We start from the raw sequence: 16198 nt of genomic DNA, 5'->3' as shown, positions 1-16198 counted from the left end.
AGCAAACTGCACACGGGGGAAGAGCCACATTCCATGCTTTGCTTTGCTATCTATGAGGTGCTATTCGTGTCCTGGGAGCCGACACGCTCTACAGGGTTTTGCGAAGGGGGGCCGTAGGAAGAGCATAATTCAAGCCTTTAGCTGTTTTATTCTAACATATTCTACCATCGTACGAGACTGGCTGGCAGCTGTGAAGTGATTAAATGCCGTGCAGCTCTCCTTCAAGGCTACAGAGAGGGAGCCTGGGCATTCCTTTCTGGGCTACTAATGATGAGTTTTCAACAAACTCCTCAGTCCCGCGACCTTGCCCTTTCATATTCAGACAACAATGTTAACAGTTCAGCAGAGTAAGCAGAATCCGCAAGAATTGCAAGCTGCAAAGCAGTTTTAGACAGAAAGCAATGAGCAATGGTTAACAAGCAAAATGGCGATTCTTGCTACGTTTAAAATGGCCTCTTGTTGGTCAAGCATAGCAGTCTATATTTCTATAATTCGGTGCATAAAACGGTTGGCCTACGGCCATCAAGTTACGTCTGTCATTCAAATGAAGGGTATTCACTTTTCCAGATTGACATTATGTACATCTACAATTCATTCATTTGTTAATAATGTATTCAATTCTGTGGATATTAATTACAGTTCTCTAGTCGAGAACCGTTGTTTATTCAATCACTGGCATGTCCTGGTATCGGTTTTAATATTTAATATGCACATGTTATATATTTTTTTTTTTAAAGCTAGTTACAAGCTATATTTATTGGTAAATGAAGCCTTGTTGTTCTCAGGAAATTCGCAACGTTCATAGTGAAGAATTAATGGGTATTCGAAGAGAAGAGGAGATGGAGATGTCAGACGATGAACTGGAAGATCCTTCACAGGCCAAAGAAACAGCTGAATCTGGTAAATTCTACTCAAAATTAAATGTCTACCCATGCTTCATGCCCATATCTAAAATTGCGTAAACCTATGGCACCCTTTTATTATACACTGTTGGATACATTTGATGGTTGCTTGGAAGCTTGTTACTCATGAATGCTAGTTTCAACTGCAAATCTAGTATAAATCCTGTGTTACTCAAAAGGAATTTTTTTAACTTCTGCCCAAAAAACATTTCGTTTTTTCCATGATAGTCTCTGGTATGTTGTATTTTGTCTGATTGTCAAAAGTGATTTAACAAAAAAGAACCTTTTGGGGGAAAAAATACTTCTATCGATTGATCTATGCATACAGATAGCTGTTATTAAAGTATAAATAATACCATATTGCATTCCTCAATTGAAACCTTTAAACTGAATGTGTCTCTCTCTCTTTCCTTTTTAAAGTTGAAAACATACGAGCATTTAAAGGAATAGTGCGCTCAAAAATGTTATTGTCCTGAGCGGTCGGGCATGTGGTTTTAAGAAAACTGTGATCGATCGTAAAAACATTTCCTATGCACCTTACCTTAGTTTTCTGCACTTTTACACATGTGAAATCAACGAGCGGGTGCAGCCATCTTGTGCTACTCTTATCCGTGGATAGATCGCCCTTAGCTCAAGGTCCCCTGCAGCACTAAATCTTATCACCTGCCCCTGAAGCTGACATCACTAGATGCGTACAGCCCATTTCACAACACGAATGAACGTCTCGTGTCAACGTTCTCTGTGCGCCAGCTAATGACGTGTCCCCATGGAAATGGCGGGATGCCTGTTTCCTCAATAAGTATAAACAGACGGCTTCTCATCAGACAACATCACAGTTGCTTTTTCAATCATTTCACAATTTTTTTGTGCAGCCTGTGACTCGTTTCTGCTCTGTTCAGCTATCTTCGTTGCTCAGAGCCCGTGCAAACAGATACTTGTACTAGCATTAGCATTACTATCGATTTAAATGTTGTCGTATAATGGCAACAATACAGCCCTATCAGTACGAGCCGGAGTATTCCGAGGCGGAATTAGTTGATAGACAAAGATGCGGAAACGACGGTGCATCGGATGACGGTTGGGAAGACAAATCACTGGAGCCAGAGCCTAGTCGCATGGAAGACGTTTCCACCTGGTGTACCTGCAATCGGTGCAAGGTCATGCCAACCAAGGAGGAGAACTGCTGCTGCAGAGAACTCTGGATGCTTGGCCTACATAACGGAAGAAGAGACACTGCTGCTATGCGTTACCGAGCTGCTTCACTTCAGGGCAGCCTGCCTTACAAGGTCAGTTTTGAGGATTATGATGGTGCTTATGTACGAACTTCATGCAACAGTTCACCCTCGCAATCCAAGTAACGAGTAAGTGTACTCTAGATTTGATATCACTTTGACCACTGAGGCCACTAACATTTCTTGTTGGTCTCCTATATTGTCATAACTTTCATCTATCACTGCCAAACGAATGTAGTAGGGCAATTCAAAACATCTGTCACACTTTGGGGAAATCATAGTGGTCATTTTATGTGTCTTTCAATTTCAACTAAGAAAAAATATTTTGAATGGATTGTGTCCTCCCATGTGTTCCTCATATTTGATATATCCATTTCCAGCTTGCTACCTCAGAACATTTATTTCAGTGGAGGGCGCTGCAGGCCTCCATATCGACGTCATCACAGGCATAAATAGCCACGCGTAGCGTCAGTTGCTCAGTTTCATTTTTCCATGCTTCATGTGCCTCGGGAACGTAACGCTCGGTTCTTCAGTGAATCAAAATCTTCAAAGTTTTTGTGAAGAAAAAACATCAAATTCAATGGCATCTTCGTCTGCTCTTTCGACGCCCCGATCCGGGATTTAAAAGATGCCGGGATTGTGGGACAAAGATGTCCTTGACTGACCCCCACAGGGTCTGTCTATGGTACTTTGGGCCAGTGCAACCGTGTTCTGAATGTGAAGAATGTCTATCGATGCCGGTGAAAGCCTTGAGGAGAGCGCAGATGTAAGCTGGAAAGAGGTAGGGCCATAAAATCTGTTAGCCCTTCAAAATTGACCTCTCACGAGTCGAGACCGTCGTCTCCTAGTCAAAAAAGAAAGGACTCCCTTTCGAGGTCTCGAAGTGGGTCGCGCCACTCATCCGCGTTGAGACACAAAAAGAAGAGGCGCCACAGATTGCCCCCATCTTCGTCCTCCAGTTCACCAGAAAAAGTTGCATCCCCATCAAGTACAGCTCCCGGCTCAGTGGGAGGAGTATTGTTTAAAAATGGTAAGAGTCTACAAGAACGCGGCCTTGCCCCCCTCGGAGATGCTTAGAGGCGATACCCCGGGTAGAAAACCCGATAAATCATCGAAGGAAAAGTTACTGAAGCCTTGTGCACCCACCACTTCGACGCCTGAGCCGTCGAAGTCTCCTTCGGGAACGCAGAGACTGCTGTCGGCCCTATCGGCGACATCGAAGAAAACCCAGAATCCCTCAACAGCATCGAGGCCAATCTGGAGTACATCAATGCCTTTTACAATTCCATCTAGACCTATGACGTCTACTTCGACAATTTCAAGTATTTCTCACCTAGTAATGACAAATATCTCGCCCTTATCACTTAAAAAAACCTACAAACCTCTCCGACGTTCTGATTATTTCAGAACTTTATCTTCCATATATGAAGAAGGGGAAGAGTCAGATTCAGAAAGGCCTTTTGGTTTAGAAACTATAAGACCTCCTGTACCAGAGAAATTTATACTAGAGGAGGTCAGACTAAAGGATCTGCAAGAATCCTTACAGGAGGCAAGTGGTATTGATACCTCTGCAGAGGTAGACTTCAGTAAACCGGAGCCTGGTGACCATGCAGAAGGAAACTATAGATCACTTATGAATAGGGTAATGGAGTGCATGGGGTGGTCTAGACCCACACCCACTTAAGACCAAGATGACCTAACGGACATTCTAGATAAAGGGATCTCAAGAAGACCCTATAGTTGCCTTCTACAAAGCCTTGCAGAAAAAAGTGTCCACAAATTGGGAGACTCTGGAGGTGATTCCTGCAGTCAGTAAAAAGCTCTCTGCAAAATATAGGGCGTTGGCTGAAGTCCCTCCTTATTTATCCAAACACCCGACTCCAGAGAGTTTAGTAGTCCAAGCTGCAACTTCATCAGGCAGACAGTCGGCATACCCCCCAATCCCGCAGGATCGTGGCGACAAAAAATGTGACGCCATGGCCAAGAAGGTCTTCTCGGCATGTAGAATGGCACTTAAGTCTGCTAACGCCTCATGCATGCTGGCAAGATTCAGCCACACCCTTTGGGAGTGTGCTTCGATGGCGGCTGACCACCACCTCGAGGGAGAGGAGAAAGACGGTTTCTTGAGGATTATCAAGGACGGGATGGATACAATGTGTGAGTCCCTCTAGACTGGTCTCGACTCTGTCGACAGCATCAGCAGAGCCATGGTGGCTAATACCACAATCCGCAGATTTGCGTGGTTGCGGAAATCTGGATTTGCTCCTGATGTGCAATCCAGACTTATGCCCTTTGACAGCACCCAGCTATTTGGTAAGAAATCTGATGCCAGTGTGGAGAAGTTGAAAACTTCTAAAACGGCGGCCAAATCCCTTGGAGCTGCAATTAGACGCACTCCAAACTGCCCCACAGGTAAACCCTGGAGGGGTAGGTCCTTTCGCTACTACTCCGCATTTGGAAAAGGCAGAGGGCAGCCAGCTCAAAGGGGCCAGAGACGATTCACCCGTGGTGGACGGGGCAAAGGTATCAAGACTGCATCCGCAGGTGCTGCCTTATCCTCCGCATATGCTTCAGCCGCCCCAAAACCCCTCTGAGGCCTTACTACACAAGACACCAGTAAGAGGCGGCTAGCTCAACATCTGACAGAATGGCAGGCTATTACTTCAGATGCTTGGGCATTGGAGACAGTTGCCCAAGGTTACTGCCTGCCTTTCCTACACACACACATCTCAGTCATCCACCGGGGTACAACTCTTTGAAGTTTCCAGACCCGCTCCATTTGCAGAAGATCTTGGACCTGCTAGAGAAAGGTGCTATAGAACCGGTACCTGTTGCGGAGAAGAACAAGGGTTGGTATTCACCATATTTTCTAATTCTGAAAAAGGATGGATGGAATGAGACCCATCTTGGACTTGCAGGAATTGAACAAATTCCTAAGGAAAGACAAATTGAAGATGGTTATGCTTTCTCAGATTCTTCAGGCCCTCAAACCTTAGGATTGGTTGGTATCACTGGACCTTCAGGATGCTTACTTTCATGTGCCAATCCATCTCAAGCACAGAAAGTCCCTGAGGTTCGCCATTGGCAGCTCTCACTATCAGTTTCGGTTTCTGCAATTTGGGCTGACCTCCGCCCGACGGTTTTCACCAAGCTAATGGCAGCTGTGGCAGCAAGTCTCAGGAGAGGGGGGATTCATCTCTACCCCTACCTGGACGACTGGTTGATCAGACCGGTGTCCCCAGAACAAGCTCGATCATCTGGATTATGTTTGCCACTTCCTCCACAAGCTGGGCTTCTCCCTCAACTTCAAGAAGTCCCATATGATGCCATCGCAGGAACTACAGTTTATTGGAGCAGTCCTGAACACATCCTGCATCCTGGGAAAAGCCTCGCCACCAGAGGTGTGGGCTCAAGACATTCTACAGATGGTGACCAAATTTCAGAATGCCCAACATCTTCCAGCCTTTGATTTTTTGAGGTTGCTCGGCCTCATGGCATCCTGCATTTTGCTAGTGCCAGAGGCTTGCCTGAGAATTAGATCTCTCCAGTGGGCTCTCAGGACCCAGTGGTCACAATTCTCAGGAAGGATGTCAGATCTCCTACAAATTCTGAACAGTCTCGCACTGGACCTTCACTGGTGGGCCTGTCGGGAAAACATCTTGCAAGGAGAACCTTTTTAGCAACCATGGCCAGAGATAACGGTAGTGACAGAAACCCCACTCACGGGGCGGGGAGCCCCTTACAACGATTTGACCATCGGCGGTCGTTGGTCTCCATCTAAGTCCAAACTACACATCAACGTATTGGAGCTGAGAGCAATCAGGCTAGCACTGAAGGCTTTCCTGCCATCGGTAAAGAGAAGAAATGTTCTGATAATGATGGACCACATAGTGGCCATGCACTACCTCAACAAAAGAGGAGGTGTAGGGCCACTGTGCAGAGAGGCAATGCAGCTCTGGTTCTGGGCAATTAAAGAAGGAATCTCTGTCGGCAGTTCACCTAGCCAGAGAGAAGAACACAGCGGCGGACTCTCTGAGCAGGCAGAACACAGTCTCCCATGAGTGGGAACTAGCTCAGGAAGTCCTTCAAGAGATCTCTGCCCTTTGGGGAACCCCTCAAGTGGATCTGTTCGCAATGAGTCTCAACCGGAAGTGCGAGCTGTACTGCTCCAGGGACTTTCCCCGAAGAGGAGCTCTAGGAGATGCGTTTGTGGTGGACAGGGAGTTTCCGCTTCTATATGAGTTTCCTCCAGTCTTCGTCATTCCTCATGTAAAAAGGAGGTTCAGAAGATTCAGGAAAACCATGATCCTAATTGCCCCGGACTGGGCCAGGAGAACGTCGTACCTGGATCTTCTAGACTTGTCCATCTGTCCTCCGATTAGTCTTCCACAAAGAGAGGATCTTCACTCGCAAGTGGAGGGTCAGGTTCTCCATCTGGATATCAGAACTCTCAGCCTTCACGCATGGTTTCTGAAAGGGTGAGGTACAAAGATTGGGACCTCCCGGATGACGTAATGGAGGTGTTGCTTTCTGCCAGAAGGCCATTAACCAAATCACTGTACAACTATGGAACAAATTCTGAAGATGGTGTAGAGATAAGAATATTGATCCTTTCTTGCTGTGCTATCAATTTCCAAACGCACGGCTGAAGAACCCTCATATTTAAAGATGCCTTTAGTCATCAAATTTTTGAAAGGGTTGACTAATGTCTACCTTCCAACTCCTTTCCAAGTTCCCCTGTGGGACTTAAATCTAGTTCTAACATTTGTAATGGGTACTCCCTTTGAACCCCTCCATTCGTGCCCATTAAGATTTCTTACTCTCAAAACTGTCTTTCTAGTGGCTATAACTTCCGCCAGAAGAGTGAGCTAGCTACAAGCTTTATCTTGCAAACCTCCACACACTATCTTCCACAAGGATAAAACTGTTCTTCAAGAGAAGCCACATTTCTTCCCAAAGGTAGTTTCGGAGTTTCAGATCACTCAAAAAATAACTCTACCTTCCTTTTACCCTCCTCCACATCCAGGAAAAGACAAAGAAAGGCTGCACAGACTTGACCCAAAGCGTGCTTTGAGTTTCTATGTTAGCAGGCTGGCGAAGTTAAGACAAGCAGACCAATTGTTTGTGGGATACACAGGTCATAAACTGGGCCTAGCCATCACCAAACAAACCATCTCAGGATGGATTATCCTAACAATTCTGGAATGCTATACATTGGCGTGTAAAGACCCTCCTCAACATCTATACATTAAACCAGGGGTAGCACAGCTTCATCAGCTCTCCAAAGGGGAGTAACAATAAAAGACATTTGTGCAGCTGCCACATGGTCGCCTGCACAGACCTTTACAAAATTCTATAGTTTGGATTCCTCCACTAGCCAAGAAACAAAATTCGGTAAAGTTGTATTGCATTCTGTGCACACTGAAAGCAGTCTAATTTTACTCCCTCCTCCTATACATTACTGCTTTGGGAGTCTATGAAAGATAAGGAACACGTGGGAGGACACAATCCATTCGAAGAACAAGTTACTTACCCATGGTAACGTTCTTTTGACTAGATGTTCCTCTCATGTATTCCTTATCGCCCCCTCCCATCCTTCCCCGCATTAAAACTTCCCTTGTTGTTGCAGTCTGCACTCCCTCAAGGATAGTAACCATCTCATCCTGGGCCAGCCTAACACTTCAAAACGGAACTGAGCAACGGAGGCTGCGTGCGGCTATTTATGCCTGTGATGACGTCGATACGGAGGCCTCCGATAGACATCGACTCGAGGGACATCGACGTGCAGCGCTCTCTACTGAAAAAAGAATTCTGAGGCAGCAAGCTGGAAATGGATATATCAAAGATAAGGAATACGTGGGAGGAACATCCAGTCGAAAGAAAGTTACCATAGGTAAGTAACTTGTTCTTCGAAGGGATTGTGTCCTCCGACGTATTCCTCATCTTAGATATCTCCCTCCAGCTCTGCTGGCCTCGGAAAATGTTTTCTCTCTAGAGGGCGCTGCGCGTCGACGTCCTCCGAGTCGATGTCCCTCGACAGCCGCCGTGTCGACGTCATCCTGCCTATAAAGGCCGCGCGCAGCGTCCGTTGCTCAGTTCCGTTTTTCCGCGCTTGCTCAGTGCCTCGGAATACCGTTGCTCAGTTCTTGTCAGATTAATACCTAGTTACCTCGAGTTATTCGATCCGTACTCGATGGCTTCCTCGTCGGAACCGACAACTCCTCGATCCGGCTTCAAAAAATGCCGAGATTGTGGGAAAAAGATGTCGCTGACTGACCCTCGCAGAGTTTGTATGTGGTGTTTGGGAGCTGAACACCATTGTGCGAGGACTGTATGTCCATGACAGCTAAGGCCCTGAAGGAGCGTAGGGGGAAGCTGGCGAAAGGTAAGACTTTTAAAGCTTCTTCTTCGTTTGTAAGACTTTTAAAGCTTCTTCTTCGTTTGGGAGCTGAACACCATTGTGCGAGGACTGTATGTCCATGACAGCTAAGGCCCTGAAGGAGCGTAGGGGGAAGCTGGCGAAAGGTAAGACTTTTAAAGCTTCTTCTTCGTCGACGAAGTCGAGACACTCGTCTCCTCGTCACCATTCGCGCTCCAGATCTCGGAGTGGGTCCCATCACTCCTCGAGATCGAAGCACTCGAAGAGGAGACGTCGAAGATCCCCTTCTCCGTCTTCCTCTTCCTCTGTTTCGCCAAAAAGAATCCCTTGCCCCACGAAACATAGTTCCCGGGCTGAATGGGAGGAATTCCGCAAAAATATGATGAGCGTCTTCGAGAAAACGGCCTTGACCCCCTCGAAGACTGAGCGATGCTCTGGTCGAAAGACCCGAAGGTCAAAAACGCAGCGAGTCGCAGTACCCGGCGAAGGAAACCTCTCGAGCGCGTCTCGAACCCTGGAGTAGGACTATGACCTCCAAACCTTCCTCGAAGGTTCCGTCGACGCCGTTGACGAGGGTTCCGTCGACGCCGAGGTCGGTGTCTTCGACGCCGTTGTCGAAGGGACCTTCGACACACGGGTCTGTCGACTCGACGCCAGCTTCGACACCGGCGTCGACGCCAAGAAAAGTCACGGTTACGACACACCCAGTGACTATCCCCAGGTCCTCGACCTCGATGCCTTCGAGATTGTCGAGTAGAATTCCAATTCTGTCGAGGTCTTCGAGGCCTCCGCCTTTGTTTTCGACGCCACGTTCGAAGCCTTCGACGTCGGCGTCAACGACATCGACGTTTTCGAGGCCGATAATGACAAGTTCGGCACCCTCTGCCTTGGAAATGGGATTTACTCCCTTTATGAGTTCAGAACAATTGAGAACTATGTCCTCAATCTTGGAAGAGGGTGAATTGTCTGAACAGGAAGACACATTTGAGTTGCAGGGACCTGTAACCCCAATTAGAGAGGAATTTTCCTCTGAAGAACGCAGGTTAAAGGATCTTCATGATTCCTTACATGAGGCAAGTGGGTTAGACACTTCCCCTGAGGTGGAGTTTGCTAGGCCAGACCCGGGGGAGCATGCTGAAACCCCCTATAGAGCCTTAATGGCCAGGATCACAGAGTTCATGGGGTGGTCTGCACCTTCACAATCTTTCCAACAAGATGACCTCACGGATATTCTTGACAAAGGCCCACAGGAGGATCCTGTGGTGCCTTTTCATAAAGCTCTTCAGAGGAAGATCATGACAAACTGGGAAACCCCAGATGTCGTACCAGCAGTAAATAAAAAACTGTCTACAAAGTACAGGGTATCTTCTACAGACCCAGAGTTTTTGTCTAAACACCCATCCCCAAAAAGTCTGGTGGTACAGGCAGCATCCTCTACCGATGTCAAGACGGCTTATCCTACCGTCCCACAGGACAGGGACGATAAAAAATATGATGCTATGGCAAAGAAAGTCTTTTCAGCATGTAGCATGGCGTTAAAATCTGTTAATGCTACTTGCACCCTTGCTAGGTTCAGCCATACACTTTGGGAGTGTGCTTCTACAGCGGCTGACTGCATCCCGGAGGGAGAAGAAAGGGATGCGTTCCTGAATATTATACAGGACGGTAAAGACGCTATGTGCGAATCCCTCCAGACGGGCATTGATTCGGCTGACAGTATCAGCAGAGCAATGGCGGAAAGTACATCAACCAGGAGATTCGCTTGGTTGCGAAAGTCTGGTTTTGCCCCAGATGTGCAAGCCCGGCTCTTGAACATGCCATTCAATGGCTCTTCTTTGTTCGGGAAAAAGGCGGATGACAGTTTAGAGAAACTGCAAACTTCAAAAGCAGCAGCTAAATCCCTAGGAGCTGCAATCCGTCAGACTCCTTTTCGTCCCACAGGAACCTCTGCGAGGGGCAAGTCCTTTCGCTTCTACTCCGCATTCGGAAGAGGTAGAGGACGACCGGTTCAAAGGGGACAAAGAAGAACTACCCGAGGTGGACGGGGTAGTTATTCAAAAGCCGCAGCAACAGCAGGTGCCTCTTTACCATCGGCATCTGCATCAGCCGCCCCAAAACCACTCTGAGGACTTCCCTCACAGGACACCTGTAGGAGGCAGGTTGACTCAACATCTGGCGGTATGGCAGGCTATCACATCAGATGCTTGGGCATTGGAAACAGTTGCCCAAGGTTACTGCCTGCCTTTCCTACGTATACCTCAGAGTCATCCACCGGGGATCAGCTCTCAGAAAGCTCCAGATCCGCTCCTCTTGCAGGAAATTTTGGACCTGCTAGAGAAAGGTGCCATAGAACCGGTACCTGTAGCGGAGAGGAACAAGGGCTGGTACTCCCCTTACTTTCTCATTCCAAAGAAAGACGGAGGACTGAGACCCATCTTGGACTTGCGAGAATTGAACAAATTCCTCAGAAAAGACAAATTCAAGATGGTCACTCTTTCTCAGATCCATCAGGCCCTTCAGTTCCAGGACTGGTTGGTATCTCTGGACCTTCAGGACGCTTATTTCCATGTGCCTATCCATCTCAAACACAGGAAATACCTGAGGTTCGCAAATTGGCAACTCTCACTATCAATTTCGAGTGCTGCCATTTGGGCTGACCTCTGCCCCGAGGGTCTTCACCAAGTTAATGTCGGTAGTGGCTGCAAGTCTAAGGAGGGAAGGGATTCACGTCTACCCCTACCTGGACGATTGGTTGATCAGGGCTGTTTCTTCGGAACAAGCTCAGATCTAGCTAAATCATGTGTGCCACTTCCTTCACAGACTGGGCTTCTCCCTCAATTTAAAGAAGTCACAAATGATACCATCGCAGAGACTCCAGTTCATAGAAGCGATCCTGGACACTTCCATGGGAAAAGCCACACCACCAGAGGTGAGGGCTCAAGATATTCTACAGATGGTTACCAAGTTCCAACATGCCCAACGTCTCCCAGCCTTCGACTTTTTGATGTTGCTAGGCCTCATGGCATCCTGCATTTTCCTAGTGCCAGAGGCTCGCCTGAGAATGAGATCCCTCCAGTGGGCACTGAGGGCTCAGTGGTCACAATTCTCAGGGAGAATGACAGATCTTCTTCAGGTACCCGACAGAGTAGCTAGAGACCTTCAGTGGTGGGCCTGTCAGGAGAACATTCTGAAAGGAGAACAGTTTTGGCAACCCTGGCCGGAGATAACAGTAGTCACGGATGCCTCACTCACGGGGTGGGGAGCCCACGCCAACGACTTGACCATCAGCGGTCGTTGGTCTCCATCGGAGTCCAGACTACATATCAACCTGTTAGAGCTGCGAGCCATCAGACTTGCGCTGAAGGCGTTCCTGCCAGCTGTACAAGGGAAGGACGTCCTGATAATGACGGACAACACGGTGGCCATGCATTACCTCAAAAAAAGAGGAGGCGTAGGATCACTACCCCTGTGCAGAGAGGCGATGCAGCTCTGGTTTTGGGCAATCCAAGAAGGAATCTCTCTATCGGCAGTTCACCTAGCCGGAGAGAAGAACTTGACAGCAGACGCTCTGAGCAGGCAGAGCACAGTCTCCCACGAGTGGGAACTAGCTCAGGAAGTCCTTCAAGAGATCTTCGCCCTTTGGGGAACCCCTCAGGTAGATCTGTTCGCCACCAGCCTAAACAGGAAATGTGACCTGTTCTGCTCAAGGGAATTTCCCCCGAGAGAAGCTCTGGGAGAAGCGTTCATAGTGGACTGGGAGTTTCCGCTTCTGTACGCGTTCCCACCGGTCCCTGTCATTCCTCAAATGATCAGGAGGTTGAGAAGATTCCGGAGAACCATGATCCTAATTGCCCCGGATTGGGCCAGGAGAACGTGGTACCCGGACCTTCTAGACTTGTCCATCTGCCCTCCAATTCGACTTCCACTCAGAGAGAACCTACTCTCACAGAAGGGAGGTCAGGTTCTCCATCCAGACATCAAAACCCTCAACCTTCACGCTTGGCTTCTGAAAGGCTGAGGTACAAGGATTGGGACCTCCCTGATGATGTTATGGAGGTGTTGCTTTCGGCAAGGAGGCCAGCAACAAAGTCTTTATACCGCTGCCATTGGAACAGATTTTGCAGCTGGTGTAGAGAACAGAATATCGACCCCTTTTCATGTGGTACACCAATGGTTTTGTCCTTCCTACTCTATTTGGCAAATTCAGGCCTTCAAGTTGGCACCATTAAGGTCTATCCATCTTTAAGCGCACTGCGGAAGAAGCATCCTATTTCAAATTACCCTTGGTTATACAGTTTCTAAAGGGGTTAACCAATGTTTATCCCCCAAGACCATTCCAAGTCCCCTATGGGATTTAAACTTAGTACTAACTTTCCTGATGGGCACACCTTTCGAACCTCTCCATTCTTGTTCGTTAAGATTCCTTACCCTTAAAACTGTTTTATTAATAGCACTTACATCTGCTAGAAGGGTGAGCGAATTACAAGCTCTTTCTTGTAAACCCCCTCACACAATATTTCACAAAGACAAAGTTGTCCTGCAAGTGAAGCCTAATTTCTTCCCAAAGGTGGTTTCTGAATTCCATATCACTCAGAAGATTACCCTACCATCTTTCTATCCTCCTCCTCACCCGGGGAAAGAGGAAGAGAGGTTACACAGGCTAGACCCTAGGAGGGCTTTAAGTTTTTACATCAGTAGACTAGCCAGGATAAGACAGGCAGACCAGCTGTTTGTAGGTTACGCAGGTCACAAGCTGGGGTTACCAATAACTAAGCAGACCGTTTCCAGATGGATCATTCTAGCCATTCTGGAATGTTATAAACTGGCAGGGAAAGAGCCCCCTCAAAACCTTAGGGCTAATTCGATCAGAGGTATTGCAGCTTCATCAGCCCTCAAAAGAGGCGTGCCGGTTAAAGACATCTGTGCAGCCGCTACATGGTCGTCTGTCCATACCTTTACACGTTTTTACAATTTGGATTCCTCCTCCAGTCAAGAGACTAGGTTTGGAAGGGCTGTACTGCATTCTATTCATCAATAGAAGACAGCGTGAAGTCAGTACTCCCTCCTCCAATAATAGAATACTGCTATGGGAGCCTATCTAAGATGAGGAATACGTCGGAGGACACAATCCCTTCGAAGAACAAGTTACTTCTTACCTTGTAACGTTCTTTCGACGGGATGTTCCTCCGACGTATTCCTCATCGACCCTCCCATCCATCCCCGCAGTTCTACTTCCCTTGTTGTTGCAGCTTACGCTCCTTCAGGGTGATTAGTTTAGTCCAGAAAGTATTATTGTGGGCTACAAAACGGAACTGAGCAACGGACGCTGCGCTCGGCCTTTATAGGCAGGATGACGTCGACGTTAATACGGCGGCTGTCGAGGGACATCGACTCGGAGGACGTCGACGCGCAGCGCTCTCTAGAGAGAAAAAATTTTCCGAGGCCAGCAGAGCTAGAGGGAGATATCTAAGATGAGGAATACGTCAGAGGAACATCCCGTCGAAAGAACGTTACAAGGTAAGAAGTAACTTGTTCTTCTCTCTGCCTCAAACGTTATGGATTGCATGGGTGTTCACTTTTGTAATGCGTCTACACTTTAAAGCCCAAGTTGATTGATCCATGAAGTAACATTTGTACGGGCAACTATGCCATAGGATACAGGATGCATTTTCAACTAAGGTTTGTACACGGATCAGGTTCCTTTAAATACAGTATGTATGTTTCTCTTCCACAGTTGGTACAGGCTGGTGGCCTATCGTTCGTTTACATGGTGGCTTCATGGGAGGCTTGGATACCGCGTTCAGTGTCGTTGGAGACATTCTGGCCAAATTCCCCAGTGACAGCGGACAGCTCAGGGGATTTTACCACACTGTGCTGCAGCCTGAAGTATACAATGTGTACTATATTTGTGCCATCAACATCAGCAACAAAATAAAATACAAAAGAGCTTTTATGAATAGTTTCAATTTTTCAGTGAATCAAGGACACTCACTTGTCTATGCGGGACATGAAATAATGGTTGGTGCACTTTTACGCTCACCTCTTCTGCAACAATCCATAAATCCTCCATTATAAACGGCCAAGGTGCCAAACACCATGTACACTTCAAAGGTATCTTCCGCACGGGGCGATTGTACACACGGCCTCCCCATTCCCAGTGTCTCCAGGCTCACCTGAAGCAGACTGCGCCCCTGCAATCCACATAAGTGTCTCCCCCTTCAGCAGTGTTCCGGTCCTTTTCTGCACGTCTCTTGCCCCCAGCCACTATCAATGGCATTTTGCCCCTTTGGCTGTGCCCTCCCTAGGGGGCTGGCGGGGTGGGAACGCCAAGGTGCCATACATCATGTACACTTCAAAGGTTGTTAGGGAGAATTCTCTGTTAAAGCTAATTCACCAAACCTAGTGAGTACCCCAGCAGCTTTGCTGGATTTTTGGGGTTTATTTTTCTTCTCCTACTAAGAGTGAGACTCTTTTTCTCCCACTCTTAGACATGATTTGAGATATCCTTTGACTTTGTAATGTGGTTTATGGGCTATGGGGTCTTTTACCAAAAACCACATGAAACCCTATGGAGTAAGTGTGTTACACAGCACCCTCAGTGCAGTAGCACAGGGGTGTCATAGTGACCCCAAACATAGACTCCATATCCTGGGACTGACTACTGTCTCCCAGGGCATGTAAAGTCACCATTGACTTTACTAGTCTTAAATTGTGAACAGAACCAGTAGCAACCATCATATTGTGGAAGTACTGGTAGGGGCAATTAGATTGCCCTTGGGTCTGTTTTTCGAGGGGGCACTGTGCAGCCCCCCGCTCGTAGAGTTTCTGGCTGGTGGCAGTGGTTACCACGCGAAATATTCCACTGGAATATTTCCTATGGGATTTTCCCATTCATTTTAAACGCACCACTTTTTGGTGCAATGTTAAAGATACCGCCGGGTTATTTATTTAATATTTATTCCCCGGTTGGGTCTTTTTGCCAGGACTCTGTTTTAAAATGGCGTTTGTGTTCGCCTCTGTAACTCCAACCCAAGTCGAGCCCTTTGTTCCACTTTTTGGCAGGCTTCTCCACAGAAGTCTGGGTCTGGGTCTACAGGATGTGTGGGAGGGGGGTTTAGGCATCCTGGACTGAGTTGCCTCGGCAACTCAAGTTGCACTCTTGTGTGATTGGCCCAGTGGTGAGCCGCCCGGCTCACCACTTAGCATGTTTGAGTGACAGCTAGGACTGATGAATGGGGGTTTTCTGCATAAAAGCAGGGCTTTGGGGACTGGAACTTCAGAAGTCGCCACAGGACCAAAGAATCCGAAGAAGGAGAAGCTGAGCTGACCTGCAACGACGACGCCACGGTGGAGCCCTGCTGAACCGTCTCACCACTTCCCAACGAGAGAGAAGATCTTCATCCCGGAGAGTCTTCTTCCTCTGAGCTGGTGGGGATAACCAGTTCGCCCTCTTTTTCGCCTTCCTGGATCGTCCCGTGGTCGAATCGCCCATGACAAGCACCCCGGCGGCCGGATAGCCACTCTTCACCACTACCGCAAATAAAAGGGTAGTACGTTTTAACCGGGAACTCTGCGGCTGGTTTCTTCCCTGGCAGTGCAACGACCTCCAGCTTTCCCTCCACTTCGAGATCTCCTCTTCCCCTGGACGAAGCACCGACTTGCACCCGTTGCCAGGAACAACTGCC

At 47.8% G+C, this 16198-nt stretch overlaps 1 protein-coding gene across 6 annotated transcripts in view; it reads left to right on the top strand.

The window, feature by feature from the left end:
* ENOX2 (ecto-NOX disulfide-thiol exchanger 2) overlaps positions 1-16198 on the top strand; it is a 2107113-nt gene that overhangs the window by 1664726 nt on the left and 426189 nt on the right. For all 6 annotated transcript variants that reach the window (XM_069613111.1, XM_069613112.1, XM_069613109.1 and 3 more), the window contains one exon: positions 786-900. In XM_069613111.1, the coding sequence (XP_069469212.1) occupies positions 786-900 (115 nt within the window). The remainder of the gene's footprint in view (positions 1-785; positions 901-16198) is intronic.

This window comes from Ambystoma mexicanum, chromosome 5p (genome assembly GCF_040938575.1).
Source record: "Ambystoma mexicanum isolate Mex_15411 chromosome 5p, UKY_AmexF1_1, whole genome shotgun sequence".
NCBI lineage: Eukaryota > Metazoa > Chordata > Amphibia > Caudata > Ambystomatidae > Ambystoma > Ambystoma mexicanum.
This window is presented reverse-complemented; position numbering and strand designations above follow the sequence as displayed.